The sequence below is a fragment of the Erythrolamprus reginae genome, chromosome 1, assembly GCF_031021105.1.
Source record: "Erythrolamprus reginae isolate rEryReg1 chromosome 1, rEryReg1.hap1, whole genome shotgun sequence".
NCBI lineage: Eukaryota > Metazoa > Chordata > Lepidosauria > Squamata > Dipsadidae > Erythrolamprus > Erythrolamprus reginae.
Window position 1 is genome coordinate 226028845 of NC_091950.1, and position 22275 is coordinate 226051119.

The following is a 22275-nucleotide window of genomic DNA, read 5'->3' on the forward strand; positions in this document are numbered from 1 at the left end:
TGGGTCCCACTGCCACCCAGCGATGGTCTTGTTTAGTTGCCTTGCATAAAATGGTAGCTTTTGACCAGAATACTGTACTGTACAAGCAAAAATCTCTCTCCTCCTACGGGTCGAGTGAGGTAATAACGAGCAACACCCCCCCCCCATCATTAAGCCACACCCAGAGGTAGTAAAAAAATTAGGAACCAACCTTTTAAAAAATATTGGATCCCTACCCTGCTTTGCCGGTCATTTATTTTTATTCCGCCTTCATAATTTTTAAATAAATTACTCAAGGTGGCACACACATTCTTCCTGCTCCTATTTTCCTCACAGCAACCCTGTGGGGTTTGATAGGCTGGGAGTGAGTGACTGGGCTAAGATCACCCTGCTGACTTTCATATCTACGTAAGACAGGATTAGAACTGTCAGTCTCTTGGTTTTCTAAGATAGCAATTAAATTTTTGGAAAAAATGATATTCAGATACTTTTATAAGCCATAATCAGAACTTACCAGTTGAGTTTGACAGAGCTGTTTGGCACTTTTGAACTTCACTCCCTGTGTTGCTGGTACAAGGCTGCTACTGCCTAAATAAAGCAGGAGCAGGTTTTGATAGTGCTATCACTTTGGACAAACATAATAAGCAAACTTTTTTAAAAAAATGTGTCCCATCCCCTGGAATCATGATCCTCATTTTGAAAATCTTTGGCTTAGAGCTACCACATCTGGCCCTCATATGTCTCTAGGAGTTTCAATTCCGAGGGCATGGTGAGCCATATCGTGATGTATTAGGAAGTTTTTTGCCTTTCTGGAGTCAAAGAGGCTGCCAGTTTGACAGGACTGCTCTAGGATAACCCCTAGAACACAGGAGTTTTTCAGATTTTTACAAACTAGATCTAGTAGCCAAGCAGATTCCTATTCAAATATTAACCAGGTTAATACCCTCCCTAGTTTCCCCTTTTCTGTATTTTTCTATTTGTTGTAATCTTTCTAAGCCATCCAGAGTCCTTAGGGAGTTGGGCAGCATACAAATGCAATTAAATGAATAAAGTAAATAGTAATACATAAGATAATAAACCGAAGGGAAATATCTGTTTCTTTAGTAAATCTATCCTGCCCCTGCCTACAATCCACCCCTCACCATCAGCCAGAAAAACACAATATATATAATTTATCACTTCAGAATACTGAATTGCTCATGTGTACATATCTATATATATGTCAAAAGTTCTCTGATTGAAAAGTTACTCCAAAAGTTCTCTGATTGAAAAGTTACTATTTAAATTGGCAACCTTTTTGAATACTGTACTTCAGATATTCTTTTCTGAAACTAATGTGAAGAAAAAAACATTTATTTTTTTATTTGGAACAGACAAAAGCTGGCAATGCTGCAATCATTACATTTCTGTCTCTTATGTTATTATAAAAATGGATTCTGTTGTTTCATGTTTAATTTGACCATATAATGTATCTAGGCTCTTGAGGAAATGCACCTGTCTATTCCATATTTTTAGTAGCTCTATATTAGAGCATTAGCAACATCCCATAGCTGCCAGCGTGGTTGTTGTACTTAGATCTGAAGACGTGAGCTTCACTGAATGAAGATTGCAATGTGGATGATTTTAGTCAGAACTCCAAAGACATTTAAAGTCCATGTTGAAATCATGTTTTCAGCCTCAGCTGATAGACTCCGTACATTGCCCTTGATGAACAGGATAAGAGGGAGACAGACATGTGTATCTTTTTCACACCTTCAGAATTGTAGGTCTGGAAATTGTTCATATTAGCATATTCAAGCAGAGTTTCCTACTACCAAATATTTAATCAGTTTTGAGCATTATAAGAAACATCACTATCCTCATTCCAGCGTTTCTCAGCCCTTTTTTTCCTGTTCCTTTCAGCCATTACAATGGCAGCTACCACAGTTATAAAGACAGTAAAAGTTATAACAAGAACAGTCACTGTCTCAGCAGTACAAAGCTCTGTATCTACAGCTGACAGAGGCATGTTTCTCAAGAGATTGGGCTCCATGCATGTCAAGTTATAATAATCATCCAAGATCAGTCTCCTAACACTGTGCAGTTTTGCAAAAACTCTCTGAAGATCACAGTCACAGAACCAGGGATTGTCTGAGAGTAAGATATGAGTTCCAGGGGTTTGCAAAGATAATAATGTTTTGAATTTAATATGCTCAATTTTATTGTGGATCAAGTTAAGTATTGTAAGGTGGTTTAATGGAACAAAGGCTCCATGAGCAATAGTTTTTATTATATTACCCTCTAAGTTCAGGATCTCTAAGTGTTGTAACATAAAAAATAATCTATTATGTAGAGCATGAAGGTAATTGTTCTGAAGGTAAAGTTGCCTCAAGCGAGTAAGACTGCGGAAAGTCCCCATTTCTATGGAGGAAATATTGTTATTTTGCAAATTAAGCATCTGAAGGTTTTCAAAGTATTGAAAGCTCTTGTACTGTAGCTCCTGAAGTTTATTGTAGGCCAAAATAAGTTCATGGAGAGAAATAAGACCCACTGAAAAACTCTTGCCAAGAAATGAGATATAATTTCTACCAATATCAAGCTTGTAGAGCCTGCCCAATGAAATGAATGTTCTTTCCCCAACTTTGTGGATGGAGTTGCTGCTCAAAAGGAGAACCTGCAACTTCCACAGGGAACTTAGAGATTGCCAAGGAATAGAATACAAGTTGTTTTGAGAAAGGTCCAAGTGTTCTACATCAGTGGGGAATGTTAGATTGGATACCAGATCGTGAACTCCTGAACAGTTCACAAACATTGTAACCTCTTTGCAAAAACAGATTTTCTGGCAGGCATGGTAGATGTTAGAATTACTATGTGAAAGAGCAAACCAAAGCCAGACTGTGTAATGGAAATACATTTTCTGTCTTTTTCTGTGCTTTTGTTGATTCCTGTTGAGTAACACAAATAAAAAATATATTTTAGAAAAAGTTGCATAATGCATAATTAAATTTTAACTTCAGGTTGTCCTCAACTTATGACCACAATTGAGCTGAACATTTATGTCGAGTGAGAAATTTGTTAAGTGAGTTTTGCCCCATATTGACTTCTTGCCACATTTGTTAAGTGAATCAATGCAGTTGTTAAATATAATAACATGGATAATCCTGTTTCCCCATTGACTTTGCTTATCAAAGGTCACAAAAGGGGACCCCAGGACACTGTAATAAATATGAACTAGTTACCAAGCCACCAAATTTTGATCATGTTATCATAAAGATGCTACAACAATCATAAGTGTGAAAAATGGTCATAAGTCACTTTTTTCAATGGTGTTGTAATTTTGAAAAGTCACTAAATGATTTGTTGTAGATCGTGAAGATTACCTGTATCGTGAGACAAAGCTGTTATCTCATTGATATGTCTCACGTATACTTAATAAATTGCCAGACTGTCAAATCCTCTGCAGTTTCCACAGATTTTGAGTTACCTTTTAGTTATGTTGTTATTGGCTGTCTGCATGTTTAGGCTCTTTAGCCCATAACTTGGCAGATTTAAATAATCTATTGTTTACAATGATATGCAATAAAATGATTGTCCAAGGGAGCAGTTGTTTTGCATTCCCATTGCTTCCAATGGCACTAACAATCAAGATATCATCTGATAGAACATTCAAAATAGGTGTGTTCATTCTGTATTTAGGACAAAGCAAATTTTGTTTAATCTGCATACCTATATTTTAATGGAAATGTTGATAACTTGATAGGTTTGGGGTACATCTTTTAAAAAGCACAATGGATAATAGTGTAATTACTGTGCTTACCTGAAAATAAGACTGGGTTTTATTTTATTTTGACCACTGAAAAAAAAAAGGCTAGGTCTTATTTTCAGGGGTGTCTTACTCCCCCCCCCCCAATACTGGTAGGGAGCAGGGTGACCGGTCCCTCGCGCCTTCTTACCTAACAATGTTACTAGCAGCTTGGTCCATGAAACAGCTGATCTGAGGGTGCATTCCTGCTGCTGTCTCCAAGAAGCATGGCAATTGTGGCTGCAAAAGTAGCAGGAGCCCCCACAGCAGATCACAAAACAGCTGATCTGCTGTGAGCTCCTGCAGCTGGCTCCAAGAAGCATGACCCTTTTGCAGCTTCAATCTGCAAGCGCTCTCCTTCCCTTGGATCCTGCCTTTCATCTATTGTAACCCAACACAGCTGTGGGCAGGGGAGGATGGGTGGTGTGAGCACTAAGTTGGGAAATGGACATTACTCCTTTCTTGCTATTTGCCCAACCTTGCCCGTGTGTGTGTGTGTGTGTGAGAGAGAGAGAGAGAGAGAGAGAGAGGAGGAGAGAGTGGGGGAAGAGGAGAGAGAATTTGACCCAATCTAGGAGAGCTACCCATGGCTGGCCCCTCCTGCTCCAAGTCCTGCTCTAAGAAGCAGCAGTGTCAGGACAGATCAGCAGAAGCATGACAACACTGGCCAGCCGCTTGTCAGCACACCACCCTCCTGGCCATGTCTGGCCCCAAGCAGCACTGGCAGGCAATAGCGACAGGACATCTGGGTGCAGAGGTGTAGCTGATTACACTATGCAAAGTCCTGGGAAGCATGGCTGGAAGCATAAGCATGGCCACCAGGGCAAGCAGCTGACAAGCAGCTGTGTTGTGCTGCTGCCAGAAGTCCTGTTCCCGCTGTCATCTCCCTGTACCGGCTGCACACCTCATTGCATGCTGGTGCCACTCACAGCCAAACCCGGCTAGGAGAGCAGCCTGCTGACGAGGTGCTGGCTTGGTGCTATCCTGATATGTCCTGCTGCCACCTCGCTTGTCATTTGACTCATCAGCTCCAATGGTTGCAGCTCCATGCCACCACCTAGCACCACCCCAAGGTATGACCAGCCCCAGATCCACAATGAGTCCTCCACTGTGAGGTTACCTGGTGCCGCAGTAGGGCTGGGGTTAGTAAGTATGTGCAAGAAACACCTCCAGGCGCCCAGAGAGAGAACAAGAGGCAGTTCTCATCAGCTCAGCTGATCTGCGGGTCACCATTAAGGAGCCCAGTGGCCATTAACTGAATGGGGAAGGGAAGGGCTACTTCCCATGCTGGCTACACCCATCCTTTCACTAGGTCTTATTTTTGGCAGAGATCTTATTTTCAGGGAAACACAGTATTTTTTTCTGTATTTTTGATAAGAGAATAGATACCCACTTATAAGCAGAAAGAAATGAAATACAAATCAAGGAAAAGAGTTTTGACCTTATATTTCCTTTAATTAAAAACTGATTATTCAAGAGACAGGTAAGTAGTAAAAATTAACTTTACTCAGTTAATGTTTAATGGATATTCACTTTAATGGTTCATCATAAGCATTATGACAATTTAAATTACATTTTTTAATTTCAGAATTCTTATTTTGTAGGACACATTTCTGACTTAAAACATTTCTATACTTTTTCAATCAATAGATTCCCAAGGTGGTACAAAAATGTAATATAGTTTAAGAAATTTAAAATACTTAGGCATATGTACAGTATACCATTTACCAATTGGCAAATCATGAAAAGATTATTTAATCCTTTAAAGAAGATGCTTATAAAGAAGATGCTAGTCTACTTAATGGAGGGTGGGGGTAGCTAGAGTATATGATGATGTAAGGAACAGCTTCATCTTAAACAAGGAACCTGAGATAAATTCACCTGATGAAGAGTGGGTTTTCTTTCCATTAGGAAAAGAAATGAAACCTTTTCTTTAAAACATTGAAAAGATTTTATTAAAAGATCATTAGTTAGATGATTTTGCTTGAAAAGACATCACTTCAAACCCTAGACATTTATATTCTTTATCTTCAAGTGATAAAGATGGCTCATATTGTAAAATAGCCTCCAAATGTCTGCTTTGTAATGTAGCACCCATAAAATACTGATAATTATTGTAAACATGGCATATCATTTTGAGATGGAAATCATGGAAACCAGTATTAAGCTATAGAAGAGGCTCATGAAGACCTTATTCTCATTTTACATAAATACATCGTATTTTTCAGAGTTTAAGACGCACCTTAGTTTTGGGGGAGGAAAATAGGGGGAAACTGCTTTTCTGTTCGTTTGCATTTGTCTGCCTTTTCAGAAGCTTTCACTATTTGTCATATCCAACAGTAGCAAAACCAGTCTTACCTTTGTTGCAGCCTGAGACACCCGCAAAGTGCATGTTTCAAATGTCTTTCAAAGGAGGGTAGCGGCTGGTGGAAAAAGTATAGAGCTAAAAGGATTGGCTGTCATTGTGCTAAGGCAGACTAGTTGAAGTGTGTATGTCTGCAGAAGCATCAGGTTAAAAAGAAAAGTGTTAATAATTTAAGCAGTTGCAAATGAACATTCATGGCCACCTGCTTCGTTTTATAAATACGGATACTCAAATCATCTTGTAAGAATGTAGAAATATAGCAACCTTGTAATATATGGTGCTCTCTCCTATAATACTCTGAAAGTTGATATGAGTGCATATTTGAAAATTAAGGGAGACTAGTATATATATATGTGTGTGTGTGTGTGTGTGTGTCACATGTTTTTTTGCTGAATTTGAAAATTAAGGGAGACTAGGATAGATCTATTTCGGCCTTATTTTGGCCTCATCAGCTAGCCATACCCACTGGGACTTGAACCTGCAACCTTTGCCCTGTAAGGCAGAGAATTATCCTCTGGGCTACAGTATCCAATCCCTTCAGCTATATACACACACACACACTGCTCAAAAAATAAAGGTAACACTCAAATAACACATCGTAGATCTGAATGAATGAAATATTCTCATTGAATACTTTGTTCTGTACAAAGTTAAATGTGCACAACAATTCGTGAAATTGATTGTCAATCAGTGTTGCTTCCTAAGTGGACAGTTTGATTTCACAGATGTTTGATTTATTTGGAATTATATTGTGTTGTTTATGTGTTCCCTTTATTTTTTTTTGAGCAGTGTATAGATTAGATATATGCATTATATATATAGATATTTCATTATCAGCAACAATGTTACACACACACATACATATATATACATACATATACATGCATATACATATACATACATACTGTGTGTGTGTATGTGTGTGTGTGTATGTATATATGTATGTATGTATGTAACATATTTGTGCTGATAATGAAATATCTATATATTATGCATATACCGGTATCTATATCTATTTACCTACCAACCAACCTACCTACCTATCTATACACTGCTCAAAAAAATAAAGGGAAATTAAACAACACAATATAACTCCAAGTAAATCAAATTTCTGTGAAATCAAACTGTCCACTTAGGAAGCAACACTGATTGACAAATCAATTTCACATGCTGTTATGCACATTCAACTTTGTACAGAACAAAGTATTCAATGAAAATATTTCATTCATTCAGATGTAGGATGTGTTATTTGAGTGTTCCCTTCATTTTTTGAGCATTATATATGTATGTATGTATGTATGTATGTATGTATGTATATTTCAAAAGACGTGTGAAGCAAGTGATAAAATAGTAAAAACATTTATTTCTAAGGTATTTTTGCAATACTGTATGTTAGCATGTTTCTCCTTAAAATATGAGTTTACTAGAATGTATTGTACAGTGATACCTTGTCTTACGAACTTCATTGGTTCCAAGACGAGGTTCATAAGGTGAAAAGTTCATAAGACGAAACAATGTTTCACATAGGAATCAATGGAAAAGCGATTAATGCGTGCAAACCCAAAATTCACCTTTTGCCAGCCAAAGTGCCTGTTTTCGTGCTGGTGGGATTCCCCTGAGGCTCGTCTCCATGGGAAACCCCACCTACGGACCTCTGTTGCCAGCCGAAGCGCCCGTTTTCGCACTGGTCGGATTCCCCTGCAGCATCGCAAAATCCGGAGGTGGGGTTTCCCATGGAGGGGAGCCTCAGGGGAATCCCACCAGCGCAAAAACGGGCACTTTGGCTGGCAACAGAAATCCGGAGGTGGGGCATCCCAGCGGCGGGTTCGTAAGGTGAAAATAGTTCAGAAGAAGAAAGAGGCAAAAAAATCTTAAACCCCGTGTTCGTATCTCGAAAAGTTCGTATGATGTGGGGTTCGTAAGACGAGGTATCACTGTATTTGTATTCTCCAACCCCCATCAAGACATGATATTAAAATAAACAGACTTTGTGTGTATTCTTGACTTTATTCTTCACTATATATTCTTACTCAGCCCTTTGACTCTATTCTTTTTTTTTTTTTTTTAAATCTCTTTATTAATTTTTCTTATGTCATTCCCATCACATATTATTTTGAATTACAGATTATACATATTCTCAGTTAACATTCTGACAGTAAGTTTTGACCGGTTTTCTTTCATTATATACATTGTATTTTATATTTTTAAATTCTAAAATCTATTACGTTCATTAATTATACACGGTAACTGTAGGTCGTTTCAATTGTACTGTTGTTTCATATTATGTTGCTTTTATGTTCTCTTTTGAACCCATTCGTGCCATTTTTGCCATGTTCTTTTTGATTCTATTAATTTATTTCCCTTAATTGAGTTCGTGAATTCGTCCATCTCTACACATGCATATATCTTATCTATAATTAAATCTTCCGTTGGTATCTGATCACTTTTCCAGAGTTGTGCTATCGCAATTCTCGTGGCGGTGTTAATATGTGTTGTGAGGAGCATTGTTTGTTTTGAATAATGTTTTCTCCAAACTCCTAAAAGCATAGCTTCCGGTGTGAGTTCTATTTCCTCTTTCGTGATCTCTGTGAGCCAAGTATGAGTTATTGTCCAAATTTTTTGTATCATGGGGCAGGACCACCACATATGGAAAAACGTACCTCTTTCCTTTTTACACTTCCAACATGAGTCTGATAACGTTGGGTGGATCTTTGCTAATCTCGCCGGTGGGAGGTACCATCTGTAGAATAATTTGTAATAGTTTTCCTTATATGCTGCCGAAAGGGTTATTTTGGATATTGTGGTCCATGTTCTTTCCCAGTCGGCAATATGGATGGCGTGTTGCAGATTTTTTTCCCACGCTATCATTGGTGTTTTGGTCGTATCTTTTATTCTTTCCTGTTCTAAAAGTATTTGGTATATTCTGCTTATTTGTTTGTTTTCATTTCCTATCAGAATCTTATCTAATGGGTTCATAGATTTTTGAATACCGGGTGTTTGATTGTCTTTTTTAAATCTGGATTCTATTTGGGCGTATGTCCACCAATCCATTTTATGATTTAATCTTTCCAGTTCTTGTCTAGATTTGAGTTCCCCGTTTGGGTGTAATATGTCTCTGTACTGGATGGTTTTGGCTATGTCGATCAAATTTGGGTAGATGATGGCTTCCATAGTGGAAAGCCATCTTGGAATTTTGTCGTAGTGTTTATTTTTAATTTCGTACCAGGTTTTTAGTAGTGATTTACGGATCAAGTGCCTGTCAAATATAGTTTGTTTTTGCAATTTATCTTTCCATAAATGCGCATGCCAGCCTGTTTGTAAGTCATGACCTTCTAATACAAGTATTCTCTTATTTTTTAAGTTAATCCACTCTTTTATCCAAATTAGGCTTGCCGCTTTGTAGTATAATTTTAGATCCGGGAGCCCCAGGCCTCCTCTAATTCTATTATCTTGGAGATACACATATTTTATTCTTGGCCTTTTGTTTTGCCAGATGAATTTGGAGATGATTTTATTGATTTCTTTAAAAAAATTTGGTTCCAAGTTAATCGGAGCTGTCTGAAAAAGATATAAAAATTTGGGAAGAATATCCATTTTTATTACAGATATTCTGCCTAACATTGATATTTGTAGGTCTTTCCATTTCTCTAAATTTTTTTTTGGTATCTTGCAATAATTTGTCATAATTGTCCTTTTTAAGTGTAATTGTTTTGTTTGTTAATATTAATCCTAAGTACTTCATTTTTTTTGTAGTTTGGAGTTTAGTAGTTTCTTCTAATTTCCTAATTTGTCGTATACTCATGTTTTTTGTCATTAACATTGTTTTCTGTTTATTTATTTTTAGACCTGCAAATTCCCCAAAAATTTCAATTTCTTTGATTAGCTCTGGGCCAGAGCTGGTTGGTTCTTCTAAAAAGAACACCATGTCGTCCGCATATGCCTGTAATTTGTATTCTTCTTTTTTAATTTTAATTCCTTGTATATTTTTATTATTTCTTATTTTATTTAGTAGTAGTTCCTGTGTCAGTATAAATAATAAGGGTGACATTGGGCAGCCTTGGCGGACTCCTTTTTCTATCAAAATTGGTTTTGTAGTGTCTCCATTTATTATTGCTCTGGCCTTTTGGGTGGTATATATATTTTTGATAATGTTTTCAAATCTGTTACCTAATTTTAATTCTCTAATTAACTCATTTAAGTATTGCCAATTAACATTATCAAATGCCTTCTGGGCATCCAGGAAGACAAGAGCTATTTGTTTTCCTGGATGGGCTTCACCATATTCTAAGACGTCTAAAACTGTCCTGGTGCAGTTGAAAATTTGTCTGGAGGGTAGAAAGCCATTTTGGTCTGTGTTGATGATTTTATTTAATATTTCTTTTATTCTGTCTGCTAAGATTACCATAAAGATCTTATAATCCGCGTTAAGCAGAGAAATTGGTCTGTAGTTTTTTATTTTATGTTTGTCTAACCCCTCCTTTGGTATCATCGTTATGTATGATTCTCTCCAGGATTCTGGAATTTTTGCTTGTTCTAATATTTCATTGTATGTCTCCAGTAATATGGGTTCAAATAGATCTTTATTTCCTTTATAGAATTCCCCCGGGAGTCCATCCGGCCCTGGGGTTTTATTGTTTTTTTGTTTTTTTAATGCTAATTGGATTTCTTGTAGAGTAATTTTTTCATTTAAAATTTGTTTATCGAGTTCTTCAATTTGTATGGTATTATTTTCTTGTATGTATTTAGTAATTTTTACCATTTCAATTGGTTCTTCTTTATATAGGTTGTTGTAATAATCTTGTATTATTTCCTTTTTCTGTTGTTCCATGTGTTGTATTGTCCCGTCTTTATCCTCTAATTGATAAATTAATTTTTCGCTTCTCATTTTTTTGATTTTCTGTGCAAGCCATCTACCTGGTTTGTTAGCTGTTTCAAAGTATTTTTGTTTCGTTTGTTTTAAATTTCTAATAAATTCTTGCTGTTCTAATATATTTATTTTGGATTTAGCTTCCCTTAGTGATATTTGTGTCTGTTTGTTTGTTGGGTTTTGTTGAAGAGTTTTTTCCAGGTTGGCTATTTTATTTACGTAGTGATTATATTCTGCCTTCTCTTCTTTTTGTTTCTTAGCTGTATATGATATAGTAACTCCCCTAGTATATGCTTTCAGTGTGTCCCATAGTATTTGAGTTGAGGTGGGTTGTTTCTTATTTTCCTCTAGAAATAATTTTATTTCTTTGTTTAGCATTTCTGTATATTTTTCATCTCGAAGTAGGTTTGTATTTAATGACCATCTTCTAAATTCTTTCTTTTCCCCCTGCCAAGTGATTGTTATTGGGTTATGGTCAGCCCACGTATTTGGTTCTATGTCAACAGATTTTATTTTTTTGTGCATATTCTTACTTAGCCATACCATATCTATCCTAGAGAAAGAGTTGTGTGGGGCAGAGTAGAATGTAAATTGTTTTTCATTTGGATGTATTAATCTCCACATATCTACCAGATCTAGTTCATCCGTCATTTTCTCAAATGTGGTTGGTAGTGTGGCTCTTTTTATTTTACTCTTGGTTTCTATTTTGTAGTCCAGTTTTTGGTTCACTATTCCGTTATAGTCTCCTATTATACATATATTTGTTTGGTTAAATTGTAATAATATTTCATGTATTTTTTTATAAAATTGTTTCAATTCATGATTTGGTGCATATATATTTACTAATAATATTTTCTCTCCTTTGATTTCTACTTCTACTATAATATATCTTCCTTTTGGGTCAGTTTTTATCTCTCTTGGGTTTAATTCTTTTTTCACATATGTGGCTACCCCTCTTTTCTTTTCTTTTTCATCTAGAGAAGTGTATAGCTCTCCCAATTTGGTGTATTCTAAATATTTTTTGTGTGCAAGTTTAATATGTACTTCTTGTAGACATATTATCTGTGCTTTCTGTTTCAGGAGTTTGGAGAAAACCTTTTTTCTTTTCTGATTGTTGTTGAGACCATTTATGTTTATTGAAATTAGTTTAGTTCCCAGTGGCATTTAGCTTTGAATGGGTAGAAAGAGAATATATAAACAAGAATAAAAGAATAAAAGAAAGAGGGCTTTTCCTTCTTGGTTGTTTTTAGTTCCTTTTGTTTGTTTGTTTCTATTTGTCTGCTGCTGCTGCTGCTGTTTGGGATCTGGTCTTAGCCCCTTCTTCCCTTTCTCTTTCTCCCCCCGTCTCCCCCGTCCTTCCACCTGTTTGTTTGTCAATTTCAATTTCTTCTTCTTTACTAGATTCTAATCTCTCCCCGCTCTCTAACTCTGTCTCAGTGTTAACCAATTGTTCGTATATTTCTTGTGCTTTTTCAAGGGAGTCCACTTTAACTCTTCTGCCATCAATATTTATCATCATCCCTTCGGGATTAATCCATCTAAATGTAATTTCTTTTTTGTTTAGGACAGAGGCTAGTGTCTTATAATCTCTCCTTCTCTCTCTTACCTTCCTAGGGATTTGCTTTAATATATTTAATTCTTTACCCTTATATGTCATTTTCCTTCCTCTAGAAATTGCATATACCCTGTCTCTCATGATCCTTCTAGCAAATCTCAGGTGGATCTCCCTCGGGAGTCGGTTTCTACGGGCATAATTAGTGTTAATTCTGTAAATTTCATCCAGTTCACTTATTACCTCTTCCCGACTGGTTTGTAATATTCCTGAAATTATGGTTATCATAATCTCCCCTAAGTTTTCATTCTCTGTCTCTATCACATTTTGAAATCTTAAAAAATAAGAAGATCGTTCCAACTCCAGCTGAATCAGGGAGTTTTCGAGATCCTTATGGGATTCCTTAAGTTTTTGATCTACCTGTTCAATTTTTTTCTCACTCTGTTCTATTTTCTCTTCCACCTGTGTAATTTTTTGTTCATTTTTCTGTGTTGCAAGTTGTGCTGTTTCCAGTCTGTTTTCTAACCTAAGGATATCAGTTTTTAACTCTAGGTGGTTATTGGTAATAAGTTCTTGTAGTTTCAGCATTGCTTCTTGCATAACTGTCAATGTTTTATTCATATTTTGCATTAGTGAGGAACTTTCTTTCTCTTTTTCTTTCTCTGGATTTAACATATCATCTATTTGTCTTTGTGATGCTGAAGAAGCTGAAGATAGTGTATTTGAAGGTGTGGCTGGGGTTGTTTTTTTACCACCTCTGGGCTGGTAATTGGCCATTTCTTTTATAATCTGGTTTTGCTTTTCTAAAATATTATATATTCTATTCCATATGACCATAGGAAATATTTATGCACTTTAAAAGTTCTATTATTTTTCTTAGAAATGTTAACGTTTTTTACAAGGCTACAAATTCTATAATAATTAATTAAAATTTCTATAGCACTTAATGACTTAATAACTATTTTAGTATATTAAATATATCTAAATATCTAAATATAAGTATATCTGAGTATCAGTGTAGTTATAAACAATTAATCTATTAACAATTATGTAAATATATGACTCTATTCTTGAATACACATTATCAACTTCAGCCCCTAAGTAATGCTAAGAGATTGTTCTTTATTTATTTTAATATATCAACTAAAATTAACTGTTCCCATTAATGCAAAGCCTTAGCATAATTGCTTCAGGTCACAGCTACTTTGTGTATTTCTAAAAATTTATATTGAGCCTTTCTTTAGCATACAGCAGCAGCTAACCTAACAAAGGTGATCTGCCATTTTAACCTCTGGTTTAAAACCTTCCACAGAATGCTTGCCCACACTATACCAAACTTGAAGGAAATGCAAAACAAGTGATTTGTCAAGATTGAACTGCTTTGCTTCTTTCAAACCTTATCAGTATTTAACTTGCCAATGAACTGAGGGAAAGGAAGGATAGAATGGAGTGCTGAGAATTTGTGCATGGATGAAGAAAACCTGGAAACCATCATGGTCACCACTGCAGGTGTTTGAGAAGAACTGGATTATTCTCATAACAAAAGGACATCTCATAATTGGACAATGTAATAGGGTGGGGAGAAAGAGAAGTTATTGTTTAACTAGGCAAGCATTTGCGCGGAAAAACTAGAACTGAATTTGATTCTTCAGTATATCCAATAAAATTTTACTTTGGGGAATTCAAAGCTCCCAACAGTGTTTACTTGTTTTTGGTTCACTAGTCGGACAGTTGACATAATTGGCATCTTTCAGCTTTTCCAAGATAATCTTGTCCCATTGTTCTCATATGCTACAATAGCCTATTGCAGTGATGGCGTAGCTTTTTTTCCTTGGGTGCTGAAAAAGCGTGCATGCGTGCTGTTGCGCATATGCAAGTGCCCACACCCATAATTCAATACCTGGGGAGGGCAAAAATAGCACTCCCCATCCCTGGAGGCTCTCTGGAGGCCAGAAACGGCCTGTTTCCCAACTTCTGGTGGGCCTAGTAGGCTCATGTTTCTCCCTCCTCAGGTTCCAGAGGCTTCCCTGGAGCTGGCAACCCCCCAGAAGCTCTCTGGAAGCAAAAAATGCCCTCCCAGAGCCTCTGTGCGAGCCAAAAATCAGCTGGCCCAGCACACACATTGGACCTGAGCTAGGGCAATGGCTCGCGTGTCAGCAGATATGGCTCTGCGTGCCACCTGTGGAACTGTGCCATAGGTTCGCCATCACTGACCTAGACTTTTTAAAGAACATGCACAGTTTGTGCTGAAAACTTAATTAGGTTCCTTAAATTCAGATGACAAAACAAAGTAATCAAAATCAGGACTGAAAGTTCAAACACCTTGCCCTGAAGGAGGCTGGTTCAGAGGAAAGGCTGACAAATTCACTGGAGAGATAAAATCATCTCATTGAACCATAATTCATAGCATGATATTGAAAAGCAACTGTTAATATAATCCAGACTATAAGACTGGAATAGTATCTGATGATTCCCAGTCTCATATCCACTTGCAATGAAAGAAGCTGGCATTAGTAGCATAAGTAGGACCTCTATTCTAGAATATTAATGAATATTACTGTTTTTGGAAATGTGGATGAATTAGCAACTACAATCATAAAGAAGTAAAATCATTCTAAGTAAATATTAGAAATGTATTTTGAGTAAGAGTCTGTGCAATTCAGTTGAACATTTTTAATAAAAACATACATTGGTACTTAGCATTAATAATATAAAAAAAGGAAAGCTATAGTTATAAACTTCCCAATTAATTTTGATTTTTAAAAAATGAGGATTGTTTTATATGAAATAACAGTATAAAAAGCACATTCAAACACAGAAAGATTTTTTTTATAAAAGCTGATGCAAAATTTATCACACAGCAATCCCTTTATTCAAACACACATCAATGTTGAAAGTTCCACAGGGCGTAACACTAATAAGATGTTCACTGGTGAATAAAGCAGTGACAAAAGCACTCTGGTTCAGATTCAAAGCAGGTTCTCATTAGATTTAACTTTTTTCTTGTGCAGCTTGTCCTAAATTCATACAAATGTAAATTAAATTTGATATTCCACAAACTTTTAGAAATACATGTATTAGAATTTTAAAATAATATTTTAAAAATGGGATTTGAATTAAACAGTATGAAAAATCTAACATTAAAACTGATTGTGATGTCATACAAAATATATTGACATATTGCTATTTACCCAATGTATACTGCTCAAAAAAATAAAGGGAACACTCAAATAACACATGCTAGATCTGAATGAATGAAATATTCTCATTGAATATTTCATTTGCACAACTTTTCCATTTGCACAACTGCATGTGAAATTGATTGTCAATCAGTGTTGCTTCCTAAGTGAACAGTTTGATTTCACAGAGGTTTGATTTACTTGGAGTTATATTCTGTTGTTTAAGTGTTCCCTTTATTTTTTTGAGCAGCGTATAAAAGGACATACTGTGGTTTAATTTGCACATAACAGAGATAAATAATTCTTCCCACTCCAATGAGTCCAGTTGTACATGCTGCTTCTATATTCTGATTAGTTATTGCAACCCATCAGTTTTAACTCCAGACTCTACAAGCCAGAAGTTTTTAAACTGCCCATATAGATCCCAAAGTTAACATTTGGGGTTCAGCAGCATTTTGATTTTTTTAAAATATATTACTCAAGAAAGCAAACTACATTAAGGCATTTTGTTCTTGAAGTTTCTACTGTTAACTAATTCCTTTAATGTAAGGTTGAGCTTCTAGAAAATTATTTTTGTAGCTGAATCTGACTAAAAATGTATATAATTACATTTAAAGTACCATAAAAACAAGCTTTTTATTATGCTCTTAAACTAAAATGAATTATTGATATCGTGATATTATTTAGGTACATAGGAATGTATACCCTTAATGATTCTAATTGGGATTGGAATTTCCATTACTTAGTAATGCAGTCATTAGGCCAAATATCATGTAACTGCACCAATAAGTTTTGGAAATCCTGGTTGCAGTCATTAGATCAGGACCTCACACTTCTTCTACCTTGCTGCACTCACCTCTGCCTGAACTCCCGCCCACACACTGTCCCTCCCTCCTTCCTCTTCTCTTTACCTTTACTTCAACTGTTCATTCATATTTATTTATTTTTTTGAATTGGGTTGGGTGGAGGAGTGTGGGGGGAGGGGAAGGCCAGGTCATGAGGAGATTTCTCACAACACAAAAGTTGGCCAGTGGGTAGATGGGCGACACGGGCTTTGTGAGGGAGGGAAAAGAGGGAGGGAATGAAGGAGAGATGGCCATCCGCTGCCAAGGGAGGGTAGCCCAGCAACTTGGCTTCCCTTTCTTGCCTCCTGCGGAATGTGTCCCTCCCCTTGCTGGCTCTTAAAGCAGCAGTCCTCCGTCCTCTCGGTTCCCAGGGCAGGCTCAGCTTATCTGGAATGGCTGCTCTTTCGAAGTTTGATAAAGTGTTTCCTTCTATTGTCATTCTGCCCAGCCTCAGGCTCGCGGGGAGGTTTTTTTTTCCTTTCTCGCAGCCCTTTCCCACCTGCTTTTACCCCCCCCACCTCGCCATCTCCACCTTCCCCCCCCAACCTCTCTCTCACACCCACGTTTTCACAGCCAGACTTGTGGCTTAAGAAAGCAACAGCCTCTTTCTTTCTCACAAAACACACACACACGCACGCAAGCACACAAAACAAAGAGGCGGGGGGGGGGGGGAGGAGAAGGAAGTGGTGGGCGAGCGAGCGAGCGAGCGAGCGTCACGCTTGAGGATCCAACTGGAAAGAGCCGTTTGGATGAATGGGTGCAACTGCAGTGAGTTTTAGGATCTGACTCGCTTGGGAGGCCACACTCCTAATTATTTTAAAAGGTGCACATGTATGTGCATGCGCCAGATATCATCGGGCGGTGGAAAGCCGGTCTCCTGAAGAAGGGGAAAGCAGTGTGGGTTGGGGGTGGGTTTTCCTCCTTCTGCCAATCCCATCATTGTGCCTATAGTTCTGGGCCAACGATCCAGAAGGGTTTCTGGCTTTAAATCCCGCCCCACTTCTGGGATCGCTTTCAATCCACGGTGCCAATATATACATATTGGCTCTGGGAAAGTAAAGTTCCCTGCTTGTAGCCATGCCTTTCCTTCGGCGTTGAAGGAAGCACCCTGAGGGCTGCCACACATAGGAAAGTGAGGGCCGTTTAACTCAGGGGTTCCACTTCCACTTCGCCTGCTTTTTTCACCTGAGGGTGTGTGACAGGCACTTTCTAGTCGATCATGTATGGGTGACATGGCTGTTCGGTATCCAGTGCAAATTTTAAACGAAATTTTTGGTTGTTATCTGAAATGTTCGCTATCGAATGCGTTCGCTAGCCGAGGTTCCACTGTACTAGTTTCTACCAAACTTGGTTGAATTATTTGACTGGAATTTACCTGCTATGCAGACAGAGGAGCTTTTATATGTTCTCCAGAAAATAAAGAATAGGAAATCATTGAATTAAGGTTCTATAGTGTTCACACCAAAGTCAGTAAACAATCTAGTTTAAGATTGGATTTTATGTCAATATACCGTATTTTTCGCTCCATAAGACGCAGTTTTTTTCCTCCCAAAGTAGGATGAAAAATCAGCCTCGTCTTATGGAGCGAAGATGCAGGCAGGGAGGGGGGGGGGGAGGCTGCGAATTCGGAAGCGCCATCCCGCCGGCTGGCTGGCTAGCTGCTGCCTGGCCCACCGTTCCCCGTAAGCTGCGCCCGTGAGCAGGCGTGCACCCCCAAATACACCCGAGCGCCCTTTTCCACGGGCGCGCGCTCCCCATCCCCCTGCCAGCCCGCGGGGAGGTGGGCGGGGGCGGGGAGGTGTGGCAGTAGGAGTAAAGGGAGCCGCGGCCGCCCCTGCCTCCCCACGGTGCCTCCGGCCAAATGCGCCCCTGGCTTCTCCACGCTGCCCTATTGCCCGCCCGATCTGCCTCCTCTCCTCCTCTGCCACCTCCTGCGTTGGGGCGCGATCTGCCTCCTCTCCTCCGCTGCCTCCTCCTGCCTTGGGGCGCAATCTGCCCCCTCTCCAACATCGCTGCCTTCTGCCTTGGGGCGCGATTCGCCCCCTCTCCTCCTCCGCCGCCGCCTTCTGCCTTGGGGCGCGATCCGCCCCCTCTCCTCCTCCGCCGCCCCCTGCCTTGGGCGAGCAATCCAGGAGTCCGGGACAGGGTGGCTTTACGCCATGAAGAGAAAACGGCCGACTTTTCCCTGCTGCCGGAGCCGTTTCCTCTTCATGGCGCAAAGCCACACAGTCCCGGACTCCGGGATTGCTCGCCCAAGGCAGGAAGCGGCGGAGGAGGAGAGGGGGCGGATCGCGCCCCAAGGCAGAAGGTGGCGGCGGAGGAGGAGAGGGGGCGAATCACGCCCCAAGGCAGAAGGCAGCCATCTGCCCAGACAGAAAGGAAACAAGAGAGAGAAAGTGAGAAGAAGAGAGAGAAAGAGGGGGAGAGAGAAAGAGAGAGGGGAGAGAGAGAAAGAGAGGGAGAGGGAGAAAGAGAGTGGGAGAGGGGGGAGAGATAGCAAGAGAGGGAGAGAGAGAAAGAGAGAGGGAGAGGGGGGAGAGAGAGGGAGAGGGGGGAGAGATAGCAAGAGAGAGAGAGAAAGAGAGAGGGAAAGGGGGAGAGAGGGGGGAGAGAAAGAGAGAGGGAGGGAGAGAGAGGAGATAAAGAAAGAGGAGAGAGAGAAAGGAAGAGAAAGAAAGAAAGAGGGCTAGAAAGAGAGAGAGAGTGAGAGATGCTCAGTGAGCCTTTCTTTGAAGTTGCCTTTCTTTCTTTCTTTCTTTCCTTCTTTCTTTTTCTCTCTTGCTCTCTTGCTCTTTCATTCTTTTTTCTTTCTCTTGCTTTCTTTCTCTCCTTCCTTCCCTCATTCCATTTCTTTCATTCCCCCTCTCTATTTTTATTTCTCTTTCATTTTCTTTCTTTCTCTCTTTCTTGCTTTCTTTCTTGCTCTTTTTCTTTCTCTCTTTTACCTTCCCTTCCTCTATTTCTTCTTTTCTTTCTCCTTCCTACCTTCTTCCCTCCCTCCCTTCAGTCCTTCCTCTCTTACTCTCCCCTTTCATAAGTTTCCTTGCTTCCTTCCTCTGTTCCTGTCCCTTCCCCCTTTCTTTCTTTCTTTCTTTCCTTCCTTCCTTCCCTCCCTCCATTTCTTGCTTTCCTTTTCCTTCCTCCCTTCTTCCCTCCCTCACTCCCTTCTTTCACTCCTTCCTCTCTTCCTCTCCCCTTTTTGGCTCAAAATATTTTTTTTCTATTTTCCTCCTCTAAAATCTAGGTGCGTCTTATCAGCAGGTGCGTCTTATAGAGCGAAAAATACGGTAAGATTATCATGTACGATTTAAAACAGGTTAAAATTTTGATTCAAAATTTATCAATATGAAGTTACCTGGCAGAAGAATTCCTAGTCTATCCTGAATGGCCTCCAAGTGTGCAATGTATTCAGTTAATGAATCTTCAGGATCTTTTGATGAAGTTTGTGACATAAAACTAGTAGACCTGTACAACAGAAAAGCAATTATACTTAGATCCAGGAATTTTCTTTTCAATTTTTTTTTAAAGTGGTTTGATATTGCCTCCTCTCATTTCAATGACTGACAGTGTGACCAGCTCAAGTCATCTAGTCGGATTTGAGCTTAAAGTAACACCAGAACTAAGGATCTCCTGATTTCTAACCTGAGACATTAAGCTCTACAGAAAACTGCCCACACTAAAATTTTTGGTATATGAATTGTAAATTATGGTATATATTATATCAAGAACCATGATAAATACATATGGATCACAAAATGGAAACTATGAAATATAATAAAATATGTCCATAATATTAAAAGTCCATTCTAATTTTAAAATCCTGTGAAATTGAAATATATACTTTAGGCAGATAGAAACTCAAATTCTGGATGTTTTATAAATCCACGTACAAATCTATCAACTAAGGCTTAGGAATAGGTAACAATTTGAATTAAATTGTGTTGTCATACTATGATATGAAATTATGTTAGACATTGAAGCATAGTTCTACAATGTAGTTCTTTGTCCACAGATCTAATGTCTTTATCAATAAAACTTAATATCTCTGCAGCAAAAATCACATCAGATATATGCAGCAAAAATCACATCAGATATATGTACAATTAGCACAGGTGCCCCCCAAGGCTGTGTACTCTCACCACTTCTCTTCTCTCTATACACTAATGACTGCATCTCATACGATCCATCTGTTAAACTACTGAAGTTTGCAGATGATACAACAGTGATCGGACTCATTCGAGACAATGATGAATCCGCATACAGACGGGAAGTTGGACAACTATCCTTGTGGTGTGACCAGAAGAACCGTTGTACCTACCTGAACGGTCTTCTCGATGCTCTGGAAGGAGAGTCCAGGATGGGTTAACCCTCAATCTTATTGGTTGAGACTGAGTTATAAATTAACATGTTAATTAGGCACCGCCCCTTGCCTGCCCCCAAGGGCTCAGTTTTAAAAAACGAAGTCATTAATATCCAACACAATTTTATTGAACCCTTATGAAACATAACGATTAGACAAAAAACAACCCAAATCCCTTGAATCAAACGATTACTTGGGTGGGTCTGGACTCTCCTTCCAGAGCATCGAGAAGACCGTTCAGGTAGGTACAACGGTTCTTCTCCACTGCTTCTGGAAGGAGAGTCCAGGATGGGATATGCCCCAGTTCTAGTCCAAGGGTGGGAGAGTGCAGATTCAGGGATTAACAGTAGAACAAACCGTCTGCAAAACTCTTCTCCCAAAGGAAGCCTCAGCTGAGGCATACGTGTCCAGTCTGTAATGCCGGATGAAGGTAGAAGGCGCAGACCAGGTTGCTGCCCGGCATATATCCTCAGCCGAAGCCTGGGTCCTCCAGGCTGCTGAAGTGGCTGCACTGCGAGTGGAATGAGCAGTGATCCCCTGAGGTAGAGTCTGAGTGGTGGTTTCGTAGGCTTCAGCAATACACTCACGAATCCAGCGACTGATTGACTTGGGGGAAACCCCAAGCCCCGATTTAGTCTGTGAAAAAGAAATAAACATCCTTTCGGACCGCCTAAATGGCTCTGTCCGTCGAATATAAATTTTGACGGCTCTCCTGACATCCAGTTTGTGCCACCTGAGTTCTAACGGATGATTCCCACCAGCACAAAAATCAGGTAACACTATCTCCTGCTTCCTGTGGAATAAAGAATTAATCTTGGGCAGGAACGCTGGATCTAATCGTAGGACTAGCCTGTCAGGATAAAATATACAAAGATCAGAACGTACAGAGAGCGCAGATATGTCCGAAACCCTCCTGGCCGAGGTCACAGCCACCAGGAAGGCTGTCTTAATCGTTAAGAACCTAAGTGGTATGGACCTCAATGGCTCGAACGGTGGACCAGTCAATGCATTTAACACTAACGACAGGTCCCATGATGGAAAACGATGGATTGTGGGAGGATGAGTGTTTGCAGCGCCCTTAAGGAAGTCCTTGACCCAAGGATGGAAAGATAAGGATCGCTGCTCCCCTGTTCTAATGATTGTGGACAAGGCTGCAACTTGTCTCCGGAGGGTATTGGGGGCTAATCCCCGATCCAGACCCGCCTGGAGGAACCCCAATACCTGCAACACCGAAGCCGCCTCCGTGTCAGTACTGTTCTCCTGGCAGAACTTACAGAAGGCTGACCAGGTGGCCTGGTATATTCTCGAGGTGGATGGTCGTCGAGCCGCCTGTATCGTTGAGATGAT

General features: G+C 39.2%; 1 protein-coding gene across 3 annotated transcripts in view; it reads right to left on the reverse strand.

Moving 5' to 3' along the window:
* Positions 1-2154: 2154 nt before the first annotated feature.
* Positions 2155-22275, reverse strand: part of PCNT (pericentrin) — a 117392-nt gene continuing 97271 nt past the window's right edge. For 2 of the 3 annotated variants that reach the window (XM_070732366.1, XM_070732368.1), the window contains 2 exons: positions 19924-20033; positions 2155-2903 (listed from right to left, as the gene is read on the reverse strand). In XM_070732366.1, coding sequence (XP_070588467.1) covers positions 2761-2903; positions 19924-20033 — 253 coding nt within the window. In that variant the 3' untranslated portion in view covers positions 2155-2760. Of the gene's footprint in view, positions 2904-15202; positions 15562-19923; positions 20034-22275 lie in introns of those variants that run through there. The other variant, XM_070732367.1, reaches the window with a different exon arrangement.